The sequence below is a fragment of the Diceros bicornis genome, chromosome 15, assembly GCF_020826845.1.
Source record: "Diceros bicornis minor isolate mBicDic1 chromosome 15, mDicBic1.mat.cur, whole genome shotgun sequence".
Lineage (NCBI taxonomy): Eukaryota > Metazoa > Chordata > Mammalia > Perissodactyla > Rhinocerotidae > Diceros > Diceros bicornis.
The window spans coordinates 6,240,522-6,261,934 of record NC_080754.1 but is presented as its reverse complement, the minus strand read 5'-3'; the positions used below and the strand labels follow the sequence as shown (position 1 = coordinate 6,261,934).

General features: G+C 43.7%; 1 protein-coding gene across 5 annotated transcripts in view; it reads right to left on the bottom strand.

The window, feature by feature from the left end:
• NXPE3 (neurexophilin and PC-esterase domain family member 3) overlaps positions 1-16,348 on the bottom strand; it is a 40,956-nt gene extending 24,608 nt beyond the window's left edge. Inside the window, exons 1-4 of one of the 5 annotated variants that reach the window (XM_058555719.1) lie at positions 16,282-16,340; positions 14,867-14,974; positions 13,442-13,627; positions 10,737-11,007 (exon numbers count right to left, since the gene is read on the bottom strand). In XM_058555719.1, the coding sequence (XP_058411702.1) occupies positions 10,737-10,829 (93 nt within the window). In that variant the 5' untranslated portion in view covers positions 10,830-11,007; positions 13,442-13,627; positions 14,867-14,974; positions 16,282-16,340. Of the gene's footprint in view, positions 1-10,736; positions 11,008-13,441; positions 13,628-14,866; positions 14,975-15,252; positions 15,910-16,281 lie in introns of those variants that run through there. The other 4 variants (XM_058555718.1, XM_058555720.1, XM_058555721.1 and 1 more) reach the window with 4 other exon arrangements.
• Positions 16,349-21,413: the final 5,065 nt, after the last annotated feature.

Sequence of the window (21,413 nt, the reverse complement as noted above, 5' to 3'; positions counted from 1 at the left end):
ATGTGGGACCTCCATGATTGGCAGGAGGGAGGAGATTGGGAAAGAGGCAGATAAGAATATCAAAGGGCACTCAGGGGACACAGTTCCTGCTGAGTGTGCTCAGGACCTTAGCAGGAAGTCCACCCACAACCCTGTTCTACTGTTGGGTCATGGGTAGACTTCCTGCTAAAGTCCTGAGCAAGAAGAACCTCACCTAACAACCTCCCCACTGAGCTCACAAGCACCCCCAATGCCCCGAGTGCTGAACCTACACCTCCTCCCACTCTGAGACCAGCTTCTTGTGTGTGCTCCTGAGGGAGGCAGCAAGTGCGAGTCTGGTAAATGCAGTACTATCAGAAAAACAGACCAGTATCAATGGGGAAGGGAGAAACCACAAACTTGAGCTACCGTGCCACCTTCTGGAAAACAAAAGAGGTTAACAGTAGCTAGCCTGGTGGGTTATAAGAACCAGAGAAGACATAAAAGCTCAAGATTTGTGCCACAAGAAGCAGCAAGAAGTGCAGAGCAGATGTACCTGTACAGGCGCCAAGAAAACCCCAGATATAACAGGGCCAATGAACAGTCTATCCAATCTGAAGACAACCAGTAAAGATTTGAGGAGGTGTCTGCTACTTCAAATGCGAAAACAGCAACGCAAATCTACAAGGAACATGGAGAATCAAGGAAACATGTCATAACCAAAAGATAACAATAATCCTTCAATAACTAAGCTCAAAGGCATGGAATTTAGCGACCTAGCTGATAAAGAATTCAAAACAGCTGTTTGAGAAAACTCAAGGAGCTTCAAGAAAACACAGACAATTCAACGAAATACACGAACAAAATGAGAAATTTACAGAGAGCTGGAAATCATAAAAAAAGAAGCAAACAGAAATTCTGGAGCTGAAGAATTCAATGAATGAAATGAAAAATGGAAGAGAGAGCATCTACATCAGAATAGATCAAATGGAAGACAGAGTAAGAAAGCTAGAGGACAGGAACTTTGAAATAACCCAATCAGAAGAGAACAAAGAAAGAAAGAATAAAAAAGAGTGTAGAAAGCCTACATGATCTACGGGATGCCATCAAACAGACAAATAGAATAATCGGGGTTTGAGAAGGAGGAGAGATGGAAAAGGAGGCAGCAAGTTTATTTAAAGAAATAATAGCTAAGAACTTCCTAAACCTAGGGATATACTTGGACAACCAAGTTCACGAAGCTAATAGATCACCCTATTATCTCAATGCAAAGAGACTTCTCCAGGACACATTTCAATGATACTGTCAAAAAAACAAACATAAAGAGAGAATCCTAAAAGCAGCCAGAGAAAAAAAGATTGTAATCTACAAAGGAACACCCATTCGGCTATCAATACATTTCTCAGCAGAAACCCTACAGGCCAGGAGAGGATGGAATGACATATTCAAAGTGTTGAAAGAAAAAAAACTGCCAACAAGAATACTCTATCCAGCAAAGTTATCTTTCAGAAATGAAGGCGAAATAAAGACTTTCCCAGATAAACAAAAGCTGAGGGAGTTCGTCACCACTAGACCTGCCTTGCAAGAAATGCTGAAAGGAGTTCTTCAAGCTAAAATGAAGAGACACTAATCAGTGACACGAAAACATACAAAAGTACATGACACACTGGTAAAGGTAAATATACAGTCAGATTTAGAAAACTAATTCTGTAATAGAATGGTGTGTTAACCACTTAACTATAATATAAAGGTTAAAAGAAAAAAGTATTAAAAATAACTGTAGCTCCTATAATTTGCTAACAAATACACAATATAAAAAGAAGTAAATGGTGATATCAAAAATATAAAAGGGAGGGAGTAAAAGGTAGACCTTTGCATGCAACTGAAGTTAAGTTGTTATCAGCTTAAAATGGACTACTTTATCTATGAGATGTTTTATGTAAGCCTCACGGTAACCACAAAGCAAAAACACAGAGTACATTCACAGAAAAGAAAGAAAGGTGCAACAGAGCATACCACTGCGGAAAATCACCAATTTACAGAGAAAGGAGAAACAGAGGGAAAAAGAAACAATGAAAATACAAAACAATCACAAAGCAATTAATAAGATGGCATTAGTAAGGCCTTACAAATCAATAAATACTCTAAATGTAAATGGATTGAATTCACCAATCAAAAGGCACAGAGTGGCTGGATGGATTAAAAAAACCAAGACCCAACAATATTCGGCCTACACGAGACTCACTTTAGATTTAAGGACACACACACAGGCTCAAAGTGAAGGGATGGAAAAAGATATGCCATGCAAGTGGAAACCAAAAGAAAGTGAGGGTAGCTAGACTTATACTACACAAAACAAACTTTAATCCAAAAACAATAACAAGAGACCAAGACGATCATTATATAATGATAAAGGGGTCAATTTATCAAGAAGATATAACAATCATAAATCTATACCTACCCAATATTGAACACCTAAATATATTAAGCAAATACTAACAGAACTAAAGGGAAAAATAGACAACAATACAATAATAGGAGGGGACTTCAATACCTCTTTCAGCAATGAATAGATCATCCAGACAGAAAATCAACAAGGAAACATTGGACTTGAACCATACATTAGACCAATGGACCTAACAGACATTTATAGAACATTCTATCCACAGCAGCAGAATACACATTCTTCTCAAGTACTCATGGAATAGTCTCCAGATTAGATCACAGGAGAGGCCACAAAACAAGTCTTAGCAAATTTAAGTTAAGACTGAAATCATAGCAAGTATCTTTTCTGACCACAATGGTATGAAACTAAGCACCAACAAGAGGAAAGCTGGAAAAAAATACAAATATGTGGAAATTAAATAACACACTCCTGAACAACCAATGGGTCAAAGAGGAAATCAAAAGAGAAACCAAAAAATATCTCAAAACAAATGAAAATGGAAACACAACATACTGAAACCTACTGCAAAAACAGTTATGAGAGGGAAGTTTATAGCAATAAATGCTTATACGAAGAAAATAGAAAGATCTCAAACAACCTAACTTTATACCTCAAGGAACAAGAAAAAAGAACAAACTAAGCCCAAAGTTAGCAGGAGGCAAGAAATAGCAAAGATCACAGTGGAAATAAATGAAATAGAGACTAGAAAAACAACAGAAAAGATCATCAAAACTAAGAGCAGCTGGGGGGCCAGCCCAGTGGCATAGTGGTTAAGTTCGCACGTTCTGCTTCAGCGGCCCAGGGTTCACACGTTCAAATCCCAGGCTCGGACCACGGCAAAACACTCATCAACCCACGCTATGGCGGCATCCTACATACAAAATAGAGGAAGATGGGCACAGGTGTTAGCTCACAGCCAGTCTTCCTCAGCAAAAAGAGGAAGATTGGTAACAGATGTTAGCTCAGGGTCAATATTTCTCACCAAAAAAAAAAAATTAAGAGCAGCTGGTTTTCTGACAAGATAAACAAAACTGACAAACCTTTAGCTCCACTAAGAAAAAAAGAAGACTCAAAACTAGAAATGAAAGAGGAACACTAAAACTGATACTACAGAAGTACATAGGATCGGGCCGGCCCCGTGGCTTAGCGGTTAAGTGCGCGCGCTCCGCTACTGGCCGCCCGGGTTCGGATCGTGGGTGCGCACGGACGCACTGCTTCTCCGGCCATGCTGAGGCCGTGTCCCACATACAGCAACTAGAAGGATGTGCAGCCATGACATACAACTATCTACTGGGCTTTGGGGGAAAAATAAATAAATTAATTAATTAAATAAAATAAATAAATAAAAAAGAAATACATAGGATCATAAGAGGCACTATGAACAATTATATGCCAACAAATTGGATAACCTAGAAGAAATGGATAAACTCCTAGCAACATACAGCCTACCAAGACTGAATCAGGAAGAAATAGAAAATGTGAAAAAACCAGTAACTAGTAAGGAGATTAAATCAGTAATCAAAAACCTCCCAACAGAGAAAAGCCCAGGACCAGATGGCTTCACTGGTGAATTCTAGCAAACATTTATTTATTTTTTACTTTTTGTGAGGAAGATCAGCCCTGAGCTAACATCCATGCTAATCCTCCTCTTTTTGCTGAGGAAGACTGGCCCTGAGCTAACACCTATTGCCAATCCTCCTCCTTTTTTTCCCTTTTTCTCCCCAAAGCCCCAGTCGATAGTGGTATATCATAGTTGCACATCCTTCTAGCTGCTGTATGTGGGACACCACCTGAGCATGGCCAGACAGGCGGTGCGTCGGAGCTTGCCCGGGGTTCCGAACCCGGGCCGCCAGTAGCAGAGCACGCGCACTTAACCGCTAAGCCATAGGGCCGGCCTCTCTAGCAAACATTTAAAGAAGAATTAACACCAAACCTTATCTAACTCTTCCAAAAAACTGAAAAGGAGCAAACACTCCCTAACTCATTTTAGGAGGCCAGCAATACCCTGATAGCAAAGCCAGATAAGGACACCACAAGAAAACTAAACTACAGGCCAATAGCCTTGATGAATATAGAAGCAAAATTTCTCAAAAAAATATTAGCAAACCAAATACAACAGTATATTAAAAAGATTATATACCATACACAAAACAATAAATGTGATACACCACATTAATAGAATGAAAGATAAAAAATCATAGGATCACCTCAATAGATAAAGCATTTGACAAACTACAACATCCTTTCATAATAAAATCCCTCAACAAATTGGGTATAGAAGGAACATACTTCAACATAATAAAGGCCATATACAACAAACCCACAGCTAACATCATACTCAACAGTGAAAGATTGAAAGATTGTCCCTTCTGAGATCAGGAACACAACAAGGGTCTCACCATTCTTACTAAACATAGTACTGGAAGTGTTAACTAGAGCAACTAGGAAAGACAAAGAAATAGAAGGCATCCAAACCAGAAAGGAGAAGGTAAAACTGTCATTATTTGCAGATGATACGATCTTACATGTAGAAAATCCTAAAGACTCAATCAAAAAACGTTGGAACTAATCAACAAATTCAGTAAAGTTTCAGGATATAAAAATCAACATAGAGAAATCAGTTGCGTTTCTATATACTAATAACAAAACATCTGAAAAAGAAATAAAGAAAACTAACCCATTCACAATAGCATCAAAAACAAAATAATTAGGAATAAATTTAACCAAGGAAGTGAAAGATCTGTATAATGAAAACTATAAGACTTTGATGAAAGAAACTGAAGACACAAACAAATGGAAAGATATCTCATGTTTACAGACTGGAAGAATTAACACTATTAAAATGTCTATACTACCCAAAGCCATCTATAGATTCAAAGCAATTCCCATCAAAACTCCAATGATATTTTTCACAGAAATAGAAAAAATATCCTAAAATTTGTATGGAACCATAAAAGACTCCAAATAGCCAAAGCAATCCTGAAAAAGAAAAACAAAGCTGAAGGCATCACATTCCTGATTTCAAACTACACTACAAAGCTATAGTAATCAAAACAGTATAGTACTGGGGCCAGCCCGGTGGCACAAGGGGTTAAGTGCATGCGCTCCGCTTTGCCGGCCAGGGATTCGCAGGTTCAGATCCCAGGGGCGCACTGACGCACTGCTTGTCAAAAGCACGCTGTGGCGGCGTCCCATATAAAGGGGAGGAAGATAGGCACGGATGTTAGCTCAGGGCTAACCTTCCTCAGCAGGAAAAAAAAGGAGGAAGATTGGCATTGGATGTTAGCTCAGGGCTGATCTTCCTCACACAAAAAAAACAGTATGGTACTGACATAAATACAGACACACAGACCAATGGAGCAGAATCAAGAGCCCAGAAATAAACCCCCACATATACAGTCAACTAATACCTGACAAGGGAGTCCAAATACTCAGTGGGGAAAGCATAATCTCTTCAGCAAATGGTGCTGGGAAAACTGGATAACCGCATGCAGACAAATGAAATTGGACCCCTATCTTACACCACTCACAAAAATGAACTCGAAATGGATTAAAGACAAACACAAGATCTGATATCGTAAAATCCTAGAATCAGCAGCTCCTTGGCAGTGGTCTTGGCAATGATTTTTAGATATGACACCAAAAGCACAAGCAACAAAAGCAAAAATCAACAAGTGGGACTACATCCAACTAAAAAGCTCTGTATAGCAAAAGAAATGATCAACAAAATGAGAAGGCAACCTATGAAACAGGAGAAGATATCTGCAAACCATATATCAGATAAGAGGTTAATATCCAAAATATATAAAAGACTCAGACAACTCAATAATAACAACAACAAAAAAAACAATCCAATTAAAAAATGGGCAGAGGAAGTAAATAGACATTTTTCCAAAGAAGACATCCAAATGGCCAATGGGTACATGAAAAGATGCTCAACATTACTAATCATCAGCAAAATGCAAATCAATACCACAATGAGATATCACCTCACACCTGTTAGGATGGTTAGTATCAAAAAGACAAGAGACAACAAGTGCTGGTGAGGATGTGGAGAAAAGGGAACCCTTGTGCACTGTTGGTGGGAATGTAAATTGGTGTAGTCACTATGGAAAACAGTATGGAGGCTCCTCAAAAAATTAAAAATAGAACTACCATTGACCCAGCAATCCTACTTCTGGGTATATATTCAAAGGAAATGAAAAAAGGTATCAAAAAGATATCTGCACCCCCATGTTCACTGCAGCATTATTCACAACGGCAAAGATTTGGAAACAACCTAAGTGCCCTCTGGTGGATGAATAGATAAAGAAAATGTGGTAACATATATATATACATACATATATATATATATACACACACACATACACATACACACACACACACAATGGAATATTATTCAACCACAAGAAAGAAGAAAATCCTGCAGTTTGTGAAACCATGGATGGACCTTGAGGGCATTACGCTAAGTGAGTCAGACAAAGGCAAATAATGTATGATATCATTTATATGAGGAATCTAAAAAAAGTGAACTTGTAAAACCAGAAAGTAGAATGGTGGTTACCCATGGCGAGGGGGTGGGGGAATTGGGGAGATGTTGTTTAAGAGTACCATCTTGCTACTAGTAGATAAATAAGTTCTGGAGATCTAATGCACGGTACAGTGATCTAATGCACGGGACAGTGATCTGGAGATCTAATACACGGTACTGTATTATAAACTTAAAAGTTGCTAAGAGACAAGATCTTAATTGTTCTCACCACAAAACAGAAATAATAATTATGTAACATGATAGAGGTGTTAGCTGACACTGTGGTGATAATCATACCGTAATATATAAATGCATCAAATCAACACATTGTACACCTTAAACTTACACAATGTTATATGTCAGTTATATTTCAATAAAAGAAAATTTTCCCTTACCTATTGATCACCTTTTAGGAAATATTCCAGCCTCCCTCTCCTTTTCAGTTGTTGTGAAGATATGGCAAACCATTAAGGACAAAATCGTGCACATGTGCTCACATCATACCCCCTCTCCTTCTGACTCTTTTCCTCTCGTCCTCTCCCATCACTCTTGTTCTTCGCGTAGCGACACCAACTATTCATGACCAGCTGACTCGTGCAGCCCAGTCCAAGAATCACCAGACACTTGGTGCTAAGCCACCTGAATCTTACTCACAAATGAAAAAGAATGCAAAAAGATCACCTGCTTAATTTTCCTAAATGACAAGTCTATTCCAGGCCAGTGACAGGGGCAACTTCAGGGTCCGCCATCTTTTTAGATTCAGAGCCAAGCAGAAACACCAATGGTCACTTCCGGAGCCACTGTAAGCTGTGGACTAGAGTGAACATTACAGTTGCCTGTCCCATGTCTGTTTCACTCTTGGCCTACTGAGAAACAGCACTGCTGTCTGCAGACCTGTCAGCTCAGGGGTGGGCCTGACTGATCAAGGGACAATCCCAAGCGACTGATTCAGGAATGGGCATGTGAGCCAATTTTGGACTATGGAAAACCAGAAGAGGTTGCTGGAGGTTTCTGATGGATGCATGCAGCCAAATCCAGACACCACCAGTGCTCTGGGAACAGCTATCTGAATTTTACTTGCAAGTGCAAAAATGCAAGTAATCTCTTGAGACAGTTTCAAGGGAACAAACTGTCTCTTAAGCTGGACATGTACAAGGAAGCAACCACTTGTTGCTATGGCAGCATCCTACAATCCCACCATGAAAGAGGACGCCACAGAAAAAAAGCTCACACAAAGGAGAGTACAGCCGAGAAACTTACAGAGAAACAGCCTGAACTATGCCCAGCAGAACCAAATGAACTATGCCCAACCTACCTCCTGACTTCTATTCTAAATGAATAATATCCTTTAACGTTAAAGCCAGCTTGAACCAGGTTTCTTTACCTGCAGCCAAAAGCCTCAATACACTGGTATTGTTTTTATAATCTTAAATTATCAATGAATAAGGAAAAAACAAATAAATAATTACAGCACATGCTAAAAGAGAGCTTATCAAACAACAGACAACGATTCTCCCCACGACCTTTTGCTGGATATTGATACATGCACCTCCTTCTCATATTATGTGATATTTTTAATTAAAATTGAGTTTGTGCTCTTTAGAAAATGCTCAGATACTCTAATTACAAGAAGAGTATAGTCAGGATCAGAAAGAGGATGGAAAAGGGATTAAGGTATGGAAGACTGCTGCGCTTCAGAGCCTTTCCCATCCCAAGCTTCTTTACCAACTATCATCACAGTAATAAACCGAAGAGTTTAACAGTCATGACAATATCTCATCCTGGACAAAATGACCTCTTTAGACAAGAGACTCTACTGAAAGACCTATTTATTATTTTCAGTATCAGAATTGTCTTAATCTTTTATTACTGCCATCTCCCTTCTCCATTATTGTTCAGTTTGTGTTTGTGCAGATAATTGGAGCTGTTAGCTGACATTCCGCCCAGAAGTTTCTAAGAACTAAAGTGGGAATTTCCTAACATTCCTTCCTAACTGTAGTAACATTAATGATGTGGGATGCTGGCCTACCCTCTAAGTCTCTCCTTCTCCCTTTTCCTACCCCCGTGCCTATCCTAGACTACACAACTATCTTTTTTCTCTATTCTTATACCCAGGCTGTTGAATGTGGTAAAACAAAAACGCACACTCACAAAACCCATGCAGGTGAGTCCACACACACGTATGGCTTTGAAATTTACTGCCCCCTGTCGTCCTGCAGCGTCAGCTCCATGTGCCAACCCCATTCTTTCAAGCCCCTACACACAAACCTCCCGCTCCACCTTCCCTCCTCTACAGGCGAGCACTCCCTCCAAATCCTGCCCTCCAGGAGCAAATGCATCTCCATTGCCAGCCATCGTGACATTTCTCCTTCTTGGGTCAGAGGAGCACAGGAGGAGCACAGCCCCTCCTACATGACTAATGATACAACGATAACAAGGGCACTCACAATGTACCGCGTCCCTCACCAGACACACACACCTATACGCCCCATTTGTGCTCCAGATCCCTCCTCTCCTCCCCGCCGTTGGCCACTAATCCTTCTCCTCTCCAGCTTCTCTATTATCTCTTTCCCCTCAAGTCCCTCAGACCTCTACTTTCAGCTGAGATAGAGACACAATGAGATTTACCCTTCCACCTGAAACAACTTAAAAACAAAAAGCCCCAAATATATGAAACAATGGTTTTCTAGACACTGGACATCAGACAACAAAAGACAATGATGCTTGAAAGACAGGAAATAGAGGAGGTGACCCTGTAATTACCCTTTGCTTACAGCCTTGAGAGCATTTCCATGCTGCAGCACAGGGAGGGGAAGCCAGGCAGAGCCTGGTGAACTACTTAAGTTGAGGAGATGGAGCTGAGAATCTTAAAACACTGAGCCGATCAGAATGCACAGGACAGAGTAACAGGAGGAGAGAGCTGCACGGAGAGAGAATTCAGGAGATCCACAGAGGGTCCCCCTCGAGGATTCAGCAGAGTACTTAAGAGCACATGTGTGTAATGAAACCACTGGAGGCTTGGAAAGAACCACGTGAAAGTATGAAAGAGAACAGTCACCCGAGCTCCCACAGGGCTGGGAGGTTGGGGGGGACACAAACATTAGGCTATAGCAAAACCCAGTAAGCAAGACATACCATAATAACGCTGGACCTATAACCCAAGAAATACAAGCCAACAAGATTAAAAAAGATTAAAAGGGCAGCATCATTTTATATAGAAACTACTCCATAAATTTTGAAGATAGATGAGTTGACGCACGCAGTGCAAAGGTGGGAAGAGGGGAACACCAAGTACCTTCTTCGTGCCAGGTACTTGAGGGTTCTGTAAAGTGCCCTTGAGTCTCCAAAACACACTCATCAAATCCCCCCCGAAACACTCCTTCATCTTGTCGCCAGGAGTCAGCTAACGGTCCCCTCCTTGAAAAGGCTTTGCTTCATCACTCTAAAGCTGCTCCAGAGCAGCCCTGTTTGTAAAGCCTCTCTTTACAGTGCTTTTCACAATTTCGAATTATCATTTATTATTATTATATGATTGTGATTACTTATTGCTGTTATTTTCTCCCACGCACATTTAGAACATGAGCTCCATAAGGGAAGAAATCATGTCTGCTGTCTCCACTACTGTACCCCTGGTGACGAGCACGGTATGTAACCTTTGCAGGCTCTCAAATACTTACTGAACAAATGAAAACCACCAGTGTGACCAGGATGAGCTTCCTGATGACCAACACTTCCCAGATTAGTCAGCCTCAAACCCTAGATTTGGTCCCCTTAGTTATGATGAGTATACTGAGTACTCACCTCTACCTGAGTGACGTTGATGACCAGCACCACCACCATCAGCACTGCCAGCAGACAGCAGAAAAGCCGCAATCTGAAGAAATTGGTCCACATTGTCTGGCTGTGTCCTGACACCCATGGCCGACACCGTGCTACCTCCGCTCCTCAGAACTCCATGGCTTTCTTTCTTCGAGCTGCAGGCAAGCTTTCACTTTAGTCAGCTTCTTTTCTGCTAGTGTTCTTTGTAGATAGGAGAGGCTGGGGTTGATTTAAGAAGCACATTTTTCTTCTCCTTCAAAGAGAGGAGATGAGAAAACAGATCACCAATTGCAACAGCCTAAGGTGGGTGAGAGGAAAAACACACATGTCCTCTTCCTTAACCTTACTGAAGGGCCAAGGTCATGAGAAAGCAGAGAGCCAGAGCACAGTCACATCTATTCAAAGCCAGACAATTTACTCAAACTCAACCCCAGGCTTCTGTGTAAATACAGTGATATTTATCCAACTACCTATTTAGATTTTAACTTTTAACAGAGCAAAGCAGAATGTCTTCAAACTCCTAGAAATTGCAAAATTAAAGTAACTTAAATCTCTACAGAGGTCTAAGTAAATAAAATCACTCCCCTTCCCTTAGAGTTTAAGTTATACAACCTTACTAGAGTAATTACATGTAAGGAGCATTAAGAGGAAACCTTGTGACTTGATGGGAGTTCTGGGATACTGTGCAGACCATCCTGACATCCTCTGGAAAACAGTCCCATCCCTCTGTACGGCAGGAGACAGGAAACACCCTTAGGGTTTCTAGCTCCCCCACCACCTGTGTGGTCCTGATGCTCCCACAGCTGAGTGACAAGGCACAGGAGGAAAGACACCTGCCCTGAGGATGCAGGCGAGGAAAGCTAAGCTTGAGGCATTAGTAACAGGACACCCAAATCCTTCATCACCCTTGCTAGAGGCAGACGACTTCAGCGTCTGCTGCTCCTGACTGTTCTCCCACCTAACAAATTCAAAATGCTCTCCCGAGGTGCTATTCCGATATAGGTAAGCAGAGAAAGTAGTAGCGCTTTGTTCCCAGCGAGGCCCTCCACGGCGGGTGGGGTGGAGAAGTAAAGGTGAAAGGGTGCAGAGGGTCTCAGAACACCTAGCTGCACCGGCACCCCTGCAGCCGTGTCCTGGGCCCGGGAAGCCCCATTCCCACACTCTTCTCTCCGCCATCTACTCCACTCCCACACCACAGGGACCACGCAACCGGCCTCCCCCCAGCTGCATAAGGAGATGAGGCTAAGCTCGTCCAACAGGCTCTCCATCCTCAGAATTCCCACAGCACTCACTATTTTCACATCTCAGCTGATCTCTATATTTATACGTATTTCTTGTCTCCCCCACTAGACTATACCAATTATAACTATATATTTTTTAAAAAACCAGAAACCACATATCAGAGAAAAAGCAACTTACTGAATACAATGTATCATACTTTTTTGATTCCCTCACAGCACTTAGCTCTTTACATGATATAAATTGATTCAATAATCCACACATCAAATAACTGTGGAGGCCTACTCTGTAACACACACTTTACTAAGTACCAGCACTTCCCTTGGAAAGCTTACACTCCTATTAGGCAAGAGGTAGTTCACCTCCTAAATTACAGAGGAATAAATCCACCACTCCTGGCCACGTCCACAGGGACACCGGGTACTGTGCAAGACTGCACTTACCCATTTCACAGCCTCCCAACACCGCCTCTCTCCAACACCCAGGCCCCCACCCACCCTAAACGCCTGTAAAGTCTGGGAAAGAAATGGCTGTGAAATAGAGGAAATGACTCTGTCACCAGGCCCAACTGCTCCTTTGTAGAAACAGTTCTCAAGGAGTTGGCCGTAAGAATCATAGGTTTCCTCGACGGCCAGAGAGGGAGAAGACCAAAGCCAACACTCCACAGGAAGTCAGCTGCACTGTGGCAGGCGCGGTCTGTGTCCTGTGTGAAGGCCAGCAGCCAAGAGGACATCAGCGTGCTTTGGGGCAGTCATCGGCAGCACAGCAGCAGTCAGCTGAGCAGAAGGATGGCCAGGGCAGCAGCACCAGAGCCAAAGGAACTACAGGGCTACAGGCAGCGATGCAAATACGAAAGTCCCTCACGGCCGGGGACTTCTACTGAAAATCACTGTGGAGGGTCCTACCAGGAAAAGACCTGACTACCTGCTCCGAGCAAATAGAGCACTGAGATCTGAGGGACCCACTTGTACACCTCAGTAGGTAGCCTGAGGCGCACCAGACAGACCTCTCTTCCAGACATATAAAATGTTGATAGCTGCCACCTCTGGCACTTTCTGTTTTTCCCCTTCATCTTTATGTCCTAATTTTTCACCAGGAAATAGAAATCACAAATATAAAGAATAAAGCTGGTTTCTACAAGTAATAATTAAAGATGAGCCATAAGGAGAAACAAGGCATTAAATCAGATATGGGAAAACAATTCAATGCAAAAGGAAAGATTTCAAAGGGAAAGAAGAACTCTGTAACAGGTTTCTGTTCTTTTCCTACAAATATAAAAACCTAGGCATTATATCAAGAAAGCTATTCACAAAGAGAGCAGGAAAATATCACTTGTATCTCAAACTGCTTAGAACTGAGTAAGAAAAATAGTGCTAGATGGGAATGACTCTAGAAAAAGTTTCCTAGGTCAACCAAAAAATAAAAATACATAATTGAATGTAATTTACCTTTTTTTGGAAATTTCCAGTTCCCAAGAAGAGATGCTTATTAGAACTAGGAAATCAGAGTTTACACCTCACTTTCCTCCAGTGTAAAGGCCTGAACTCCAGCACTCGTGACAGCAGCCCAATTCTTTTCTTGCCACATCCAAAGCACATGTTGATGTTTTTTTCATTTTTATACCATTCTTCCTGCTGCAACAGAGACAAGCACATGATATACAGGTTAAAAATACTGAAAATGAAGGAAAAAAAAAACACCATATTTGAAATCAAGTGTACAATTTTATAGAAAGAGATGTATGTAGGTTTCAGTACAATGCAGTAGAGGAGTGGGGATAGGAATGTTTCCTTTCCTACTAATAAAAAACAGTAACTGGCTATTTATATACACGAACTTAACCATGGCAAATTATTCCTAGATCTGAGCTGAAGGTCAAAATTTTATATATAGCAAACTATATAAATATAACCAAAAAAATATAAACCAAAGATTAAAGCCCCATATGTCTTTTTTTTCTTGAAGACTAGAATAATCATGTAGTTCGACCATCCACCCTACCACTATAGAAAACAAGAGGTATCTAGACAGATCTAGAACTGATGATTACTCCATGAGGAAACTAAACCTCAGCAATCTTGTTTTCAAATGTTTCTGAAGCGTCACTCCACCACTTACTCACGCTTCATATTCATGTTCAAACGACAAGCAAAAAGTAAAATGCGTGGTCTGTTGAGTCTGTTTTGGCAAATTTTTATTAAGACTACTTACCAGCCATCTAACTTCTTTATGGCAACAACCCTAGACTGCCATTAGGTACCTGACTTCCTATTCCCATCTCACAACAGAATTACAAAGTGATTGCTTACATCACTTGGAATCATAATTGTTAGTAACACAAATGAAATACTTGAGTTCAGTACTAAAAAGAAAATTGGGCAGCAACCCCACCCGCTGGGGAGCTAATGTTCTTAGACAACCATTTCACACAGGCAATGTATTAGAGGACAACCACACATCCAGTTTACGGAACAGTCACCATCCTAAATACTCTGACCTGCTATCCACATAAATGTAATTGTACTTGTCGGAACAAGCGTCTGGAATTTTAATCCAGAATACACGAACCCCCTACATAAAAGACCACAGCACAGATTTACACAGAATATACCCAAACTTAAACATGTATATCTCAAACTTTCCAAAGAGCAGCTGTATTTCACAGTGTGCTAAGACCTTGAAACTTAACAGGGCAGGGTCTAGAGAAAGAACTGGAAACTCATCCAAGACCATGACAATGATGGGTCAACCAAATAAGTAAGGTCAATCCTTGGACAAAGATGAAGCAGGACGGAAGCCTGCAGGGCTTGTCTCCTCGGAGCCCATTTCTCTTTCACATACACCCGCCTCTCATGCCCCAAGTGCTGACTCACCTAGGCCTTCCCCGCAGGTCTCCCCAAACAGCACCCCATGCTTTCAAGGGGGGAGGAGGGGGCAGAGAAGTAAACTAATCAGTTAAACAAGTCACAGAATAGTAAATGCTGTAAGAAAAAACAGGGCATTTTCAAAGGCAGTAGTGTCTAACCTTGCATGCACATTAATGTCATGGGAGCTTCTAAAAATGCCAACGCTGGGACTGCACTCAACCAACCGAGTCACGATCTGTGAGTAGCGCCCAAGAGACAGCTTTTCTACAAGGTCTCCAGACGATTACAATATACACCCAGGAAGGAGGCCACAAGTATAGGGTGGCCAGGGGTCTTATCTGTATTAATTGGTCAGGGATGGCCTTTCCGATGATGTTTGAATTGTAACTTACAATGTCCCCTCAGGACAATCCGGTTCCAGGGCAGTGGGGACAGCCAAGCCCACTTCAGTGGTCCCTTCGTCCCTTTCTCAGTAACAACAGCACTGTATCAGGCCCAAAGAGACTGTGGGGATAACAGACCCAGGGAGAAGACACTGAACACCGTCAAAGGAACGCAGAAGCCCATCACCACGGAGGAACAGTGCGCCGCCGCCGCCTCCACTGCGCGGATCAATTAACTACCAGGGTCTGGGAGCTCCGCCAGCTTCCAGCACACCCTGATGTTCCAAATGCTAATTAACCACGGTGACGAGGAGGAGGCCCACCAGAGCAGTGCGATTCTTTATCCTTAGGAAACGTGGCAACAATCCCCCGTTAGAGTAAATAATGTAAAGCAAGGAAATTTTGACAATTACACACATTTTGTATAAATCCCGCCTGAGAATCCCTCTTACCACCACCCTAGTGGTCTTTGATCAAGCCGAGATGGGCGACAGGCCAGGGACTCCACATCACACCCTGAAAAGTCACCCTCGTTTCTCCCCACACGGCCCGAATCCGGGGTCCCGAGACGGGGCATCGCGTGAGAGCACCGATGAGCACGGGGAAGCAGCGGGTTCCCCGGCAGCGACGAGACGGGAGGGGCCGAGCGGGGGCTCAGCAAGTGCGCCGCGCCGGGTTAGGGAGGGTGTCAGGGGGAGAGGTCCTCAGCGGCCCCGGGGTCCGGGCCCCTCCGCGCTGCGGCGGCCCTGCCCGCGCTGCAGCAAGTGCAGAAACCGAGAATGGAGGCGCGCGCGCCCGGCCCCGCCCCTCCCTGCCGGGTCCGAGGCAGCGGCAGCCGCGGAGCCCAACCCTGCCCGTCGTGGGCCCGAGCCTCCCCTCCCAGGCTCAGCGCCCGCGGCCGGGACCCCGGCTGCAGCTTCTCCGCACCGGGCCGGGGGCCCGGGAGCTGACGCGCGCAGGGGAAGGGGCTTCGCAGCCCAGAGGCGCGCGCGAGGAGCCGGACAGGGGCGCGCCCGGACAACAGGGGCCCGCACTCACCTCCAGGTCGGGCCGCGGTCGTGCACTGCCCCGCGGCCGGACACCGGGACAGCCTGCTCGGTCGCCGCGGCTCCAGGCAGCCCGGCCCCCGCTTCCTGGCCCCGCTACGTCTCCTCACCCCCGACCCCCGGCTACGATTGGTCGAGCTCCGGGAGGGGCGGGCCGACGACGCTGACTGACAGCCGCGGGCGCCGGCCGCGAGCCCTGAGGCGAGGACGCCGAGTTGGCGCCTCTCGCTCGGCTGCCCCCCGGGCGCCGGCGCGCAAGGGGGTCCCGCCGCTGTTCCCCTGTGGCCTGAGCTCTGGCCCCTCTCGGGAGCCAGCTCCTCGTCGCCTTCGCACATCAGGGTTTCCCCAGGGAGCGTCCGTTTCGAGGTATTTTTCTTGTCAGCAAAAGTGACCAAACCGAGGCGCCCCTCCTTGGGCGGTCTGTCCTCTCGGTGCCGGAGTATTGTTCCTTCGACCGGAGAAGCACGATGTGCCAAGCACGAGCTCGGACGGCAGGCCCTGGAACCTTTTCCTTTCTTGAAATTGGCCGGTTTATTCTATTCGCCCTGGAAACAGCCCGTTCCTTTTACTCTCCCTGTAGATGACGTGGGCATTCTGGCAAAAAACGCCTGAATCCTTTTCCCCCCAATTTTAGGTCATTCTGTTTGGGACATTCTCCCAAGCGGTAAAAGCCCGTCGCAGCTCCGTGAACTTCAGGAACTGAGAGGAGTCCTTAGAAGACGGAAATGCCCAGGGAGGCGGAAGGGGTCGGCCGTTCTGTGCTCCCCGGCGCCCGAGCTGCCGGGGTTGCCGACCTTATCCCAGCCAGACCAGGCTCTCGGAGTAGACCTGCTCCAGACTGTTACCTCAAGGCCGAAGGAGAATACTTAATATAAATTACAGGTCACGTTAATTATTTGTACATTTACTGACCACAATGGACTCTCGGTGCTCATTCAGATGTGTTCATGGCAGGACTACATGCATGGGTGACCAGACCTATGAATGGAATAACAGAAGGTCCTACACAGGGCAGTCTCTTCTAGAGCCACCATTTTATTCTCCTTCCTTGAGGAAATTCAGCTGCCAGGGCCTGCTGTAGTCATAAAAGGTAGCTTCCATTGCCTCTGTGCCTAATGATGAACAGCCCCATAAGATAGACTTCTGTTCCAAGTCCTATCTCCCAGTAGTGGACTCCCCTCCACCCACCTGTCCAAATTTGGCTGTCTGGCAAGTGGCAAGTACTTAAACAGGACATGTGGACTTCTAGGTCATGGTTTTGTTACCACACAAAATTGGGATTCACTTGCCGCATGCACATAAAAAAGACAATTACTACAGCATCAGCTTTTGGGAAAAGGAATCAGCTTTATTGCTAGATCCATCTGCAAGGAGACAGGGGCATATGCTCTCAGATCTGTCTCCCAGATCCAGGGCTTGGGGCACAATTTGTGGGCTGGAGGGCAGAGCAGTCTGAAATGTGGAGATAGATGATTGGAGGTAAGGAGAAGTGAGATAACTGATGATCTGCACAAGCATAGTCAAGCTTCATGCCTCTTCATAGGACATATGTTCACAAAATGGCAGTGTTACCACGATCTGAGGGTGGAATTTTTAGCTCCTTGATGTCAAAAGGGTCACTTATCGAGCATTTGTGCAGGCCCATTGATGTGTTGGTGGTCTCAACTGGCCTGAACTGGATGAGGGGGGTCTCAGTTCCTGAAAAACCACTCTTAATTACTCTGTTGATAAGATGGGGTCAGTTGAACTGGTCCTGGAGGGCCCGCGGTTACAGTTTGGACCACATTAGTGATCTTGATTAACCCCCATTCACACAGGCACTCATAACTCTGAGGCATTTGAGTGATCTTACATATATTTTACAGTCATTATAGCCACAAGCAAGAGTTGGTGGGACCAGAGAGGCTGGTCCTACTAGATTCTGTTGACCTTAAACAAATGGACAGCCAGTTATTTCTCCAGCAAAAATGGGTTTATTTGGGATTAGCAAAGAATTGCAATTCCAAGTCTGCGACTGTGGCAAGCCACCTACAAGTCCCAAGCAGCAAGGGGAGTTCTCCCTTTTTGTACTTTTACAAAGGGGAAGAGGAAGTTGGGAGGCCTATTGTAAACAAAGAGTCCATTGGAGGAGACTGGGAATTCCAAGTGTGTGGCTTTTCATTGGCTGAGTTTCTGTTTATTAATTTTTACATTTCCCCTTTTGGTCAAGATCTTTCTATGAAAGCATTGCTAATCAAGAGTCATGTTTTTCCTGTTTCATTGGCCTTTTGTCCCTAGGTGCCAGGAAGACCCTTTCCTGGGTCTCATGTCCCACATTGGAGAAAGTACACAGGTTGGAAACCGATTGAGGTCACATTCAAGTAACAAGGAGGGGCAGGAGGGAGAACTCACAGGCATTTTTCTTTTCTAAAGTCCTTATGTTATCAAGATCATGAGCACTGGAGATCATCTGAAGCATTATGTCATCAGCAAAGGTCTGGCAGACAAACTTCCAATAAGCCTGGTCTGGACATCTTGGGAAAGCTGTCTCCTCAGATGTCATCGGCTTCAATTCTGGGAAATCTTAAAGTCACCAGATGACATGCAGGTCTAGTCAGCGTTTGGTGCTTTCCTTAGAGGTGTCGTGTGAATCCAAGAGTCTATTCCCTGGAGTTTTGTGGCATATAGCAAGCCATGTGCAAACCCCCAGCAGCAAGGGGAGGAGAAACTCTTACAGAGGGAAAGAGGAAGTTGGGAGGCCTATTGTAAACACAGTCCATTGGAGGAGATTGGGAGTTCGAAGTGTAGTGGCTTTTCATTGGCTGAGTTGTGACAGTCTCTCATTGGCGGAGCTGTTGCTGGGCAAGAAGAGGAAGTCTTTCTTCTTCCTGTTGGGCTCTGAAATTGCCATAGGGCATGAGAGATCCCAACTCCATTTTACATGAGGTTTATTAATTTTTACAATTCTTAAAAGATCTCTGACTGCGAAGTTATGACAGTGACTGCAAAGTGACTGGGAAGCATTCTCCCAATGCAGAATACTACCCTACAAAGAATATGTGCTTTGGATCCTAGCCTGACTGGGTCTGATCCACAGTGTTGCCTCTTACTAGCAGTGCCATCCTAGGCAAATTACTTAACTTCTGTGAGCTCGTTTCCTCCACTGTAAATTAGGGGCAACACTACCTGCACTTAGGAATAAATGAGATGACAAATGAAAAGTACCTAGCACAGCGTCCCAAATCTCTTCCTCTTGAATTCCCCATCTCAGGTTATGACACAGCATAAGGAATTTCTGAATGTTGCATTTATGATAACTTTGAGAGCTGGGGGAAAAAATGAGAACATGAGGTTTGAATGTTATGATATGAAATCAAAGGAGCTAATCATTTCTGACCTGTCTGCAAATATGGCTTAGATGCTGATGTTACTAAATTTTATTTCTCTAAGCAAAACAAAGCATGGATCTTAACGTTAGAGAAGCAAAAGCAAATTAAGCCTGTTTCTGATGTAGCTAACTTGGGGGATATTCACCAGCAAATCTGGCTCTGTCTCTGATGGCAGAAGCTTAGGGCACAAGCACTCCTGAGCCCATGTCAGTTCCTATTCAGTTCCTTTGTTTCCTCCCTTTGAACAAGTGACTGAAATTTGGGCCCCAGAAACCATCAAACCATTGTTCAAAATAAGTGACTGTTGTCCCATTAGGTACCAACCACCTTATTCCAAAAACACCATAGACTGTGAGAGAATGCTGCCAAAGGTAGGAGACTAGAAAGAAGAGGTATTTGGTGCCTGTGTTAGTTGGCTCAGGCTGCATAATAAAATACCATAGACTGGCTGGTGTAAATAACAGAAATTTATTTTCTCATAGTTCTGGAGGCTGGAAGTCCCAGATCAAGGTGCCAGCTGATTCAGTTCCCGGTGAGAGCTCTCTTCCTGGCTTGTAGATAAACACCTTCTCACTGTCTTCTCACATGGTGGGGAGAGAATGAGAACTCTCTGTTGTCTTTTCCTCCTCTTATAAGGACACTGATCTCTTCGGATTAGGGCCCCACCCCATGACCTCAGTTAACCTTAATTGCCTCTTGTTGGGAAAGAGTCTCATGCGTGCAGTCTTTCATGCATGCAGCCTTGGCCTGGAACACTTCCTTACCAAGAGATACACGAGTCCTCACAGCACTTGTTGGGCTTGTCACCTTGTGTGGGAATATCTTTTCCTGTTTCAGACTCAATGTGTATTCCTTTGTTCTGCTTAAGAGACCCCACAGGGCTCCCTTGCTCCTTCCACCATGTGAGGACACAGCAAGAATGGCCATCTATGAATCAGGAAGCTATCCCTCACCAGACAGTGAATCTGCTGATGCCTTGATCTCGAACTTCCCAGCCTCCAGAACTGAGAAATAAATTTCTGTTGTTTATAAGCCACCCAACCTATGGTATTCTGTTACAGCAGCCCAAACGGACTAAGACACTTAGACTATCCACTCAAAACAGTTTTCCAAAGTTACTTAGATCATCTCCCTTTTTCCTACCCCCTTCATTGAGTTTATGTCATACATCTGTAATACAGTTAGATTCACTTGTCATAGTCCACATTTCATCCTAAGAGCCCCTGACATCCTAGTTGAGATTTTTGGGGGTAAAATTTACATATAGTAAAATTTCAGTCTCGTGTACTGTTCTATGGGTTTTGATAAATACATAGACTCATGTATCTACAACCATAGTACCATACAGAATAATTTCATCACCCTAAAAATTCCCATGTGCAGCCTCTTCCTCAACTCCCAGCACCCCCTAATCTGTTTTCTCTCCCTATGGAAAACATTAACAAAACTAAGAGTTGGCTCTTTGAAAAGATAAGCAAAATTGACAAACCTTTAACTAGACTAACCAAGAAAAAAAAAGAGGGAGGACCCAAATAAATAAAATTATAAATTGAAAGAAGAGCTATTCAACTGATACCACACAAATACAAAGGATCATAGAGACTACTATGAACAATTATATGACAACAAATTAAACAACCTAGAAGAAATGGAGAAATTCCTAGAAACATACAATCTACCAAGAGTGAATCAGGAAGAAATCTGAACAGACCAATGAGTAAGTAGATTGAATCAGTAATCTAAAACTTCCCAACAA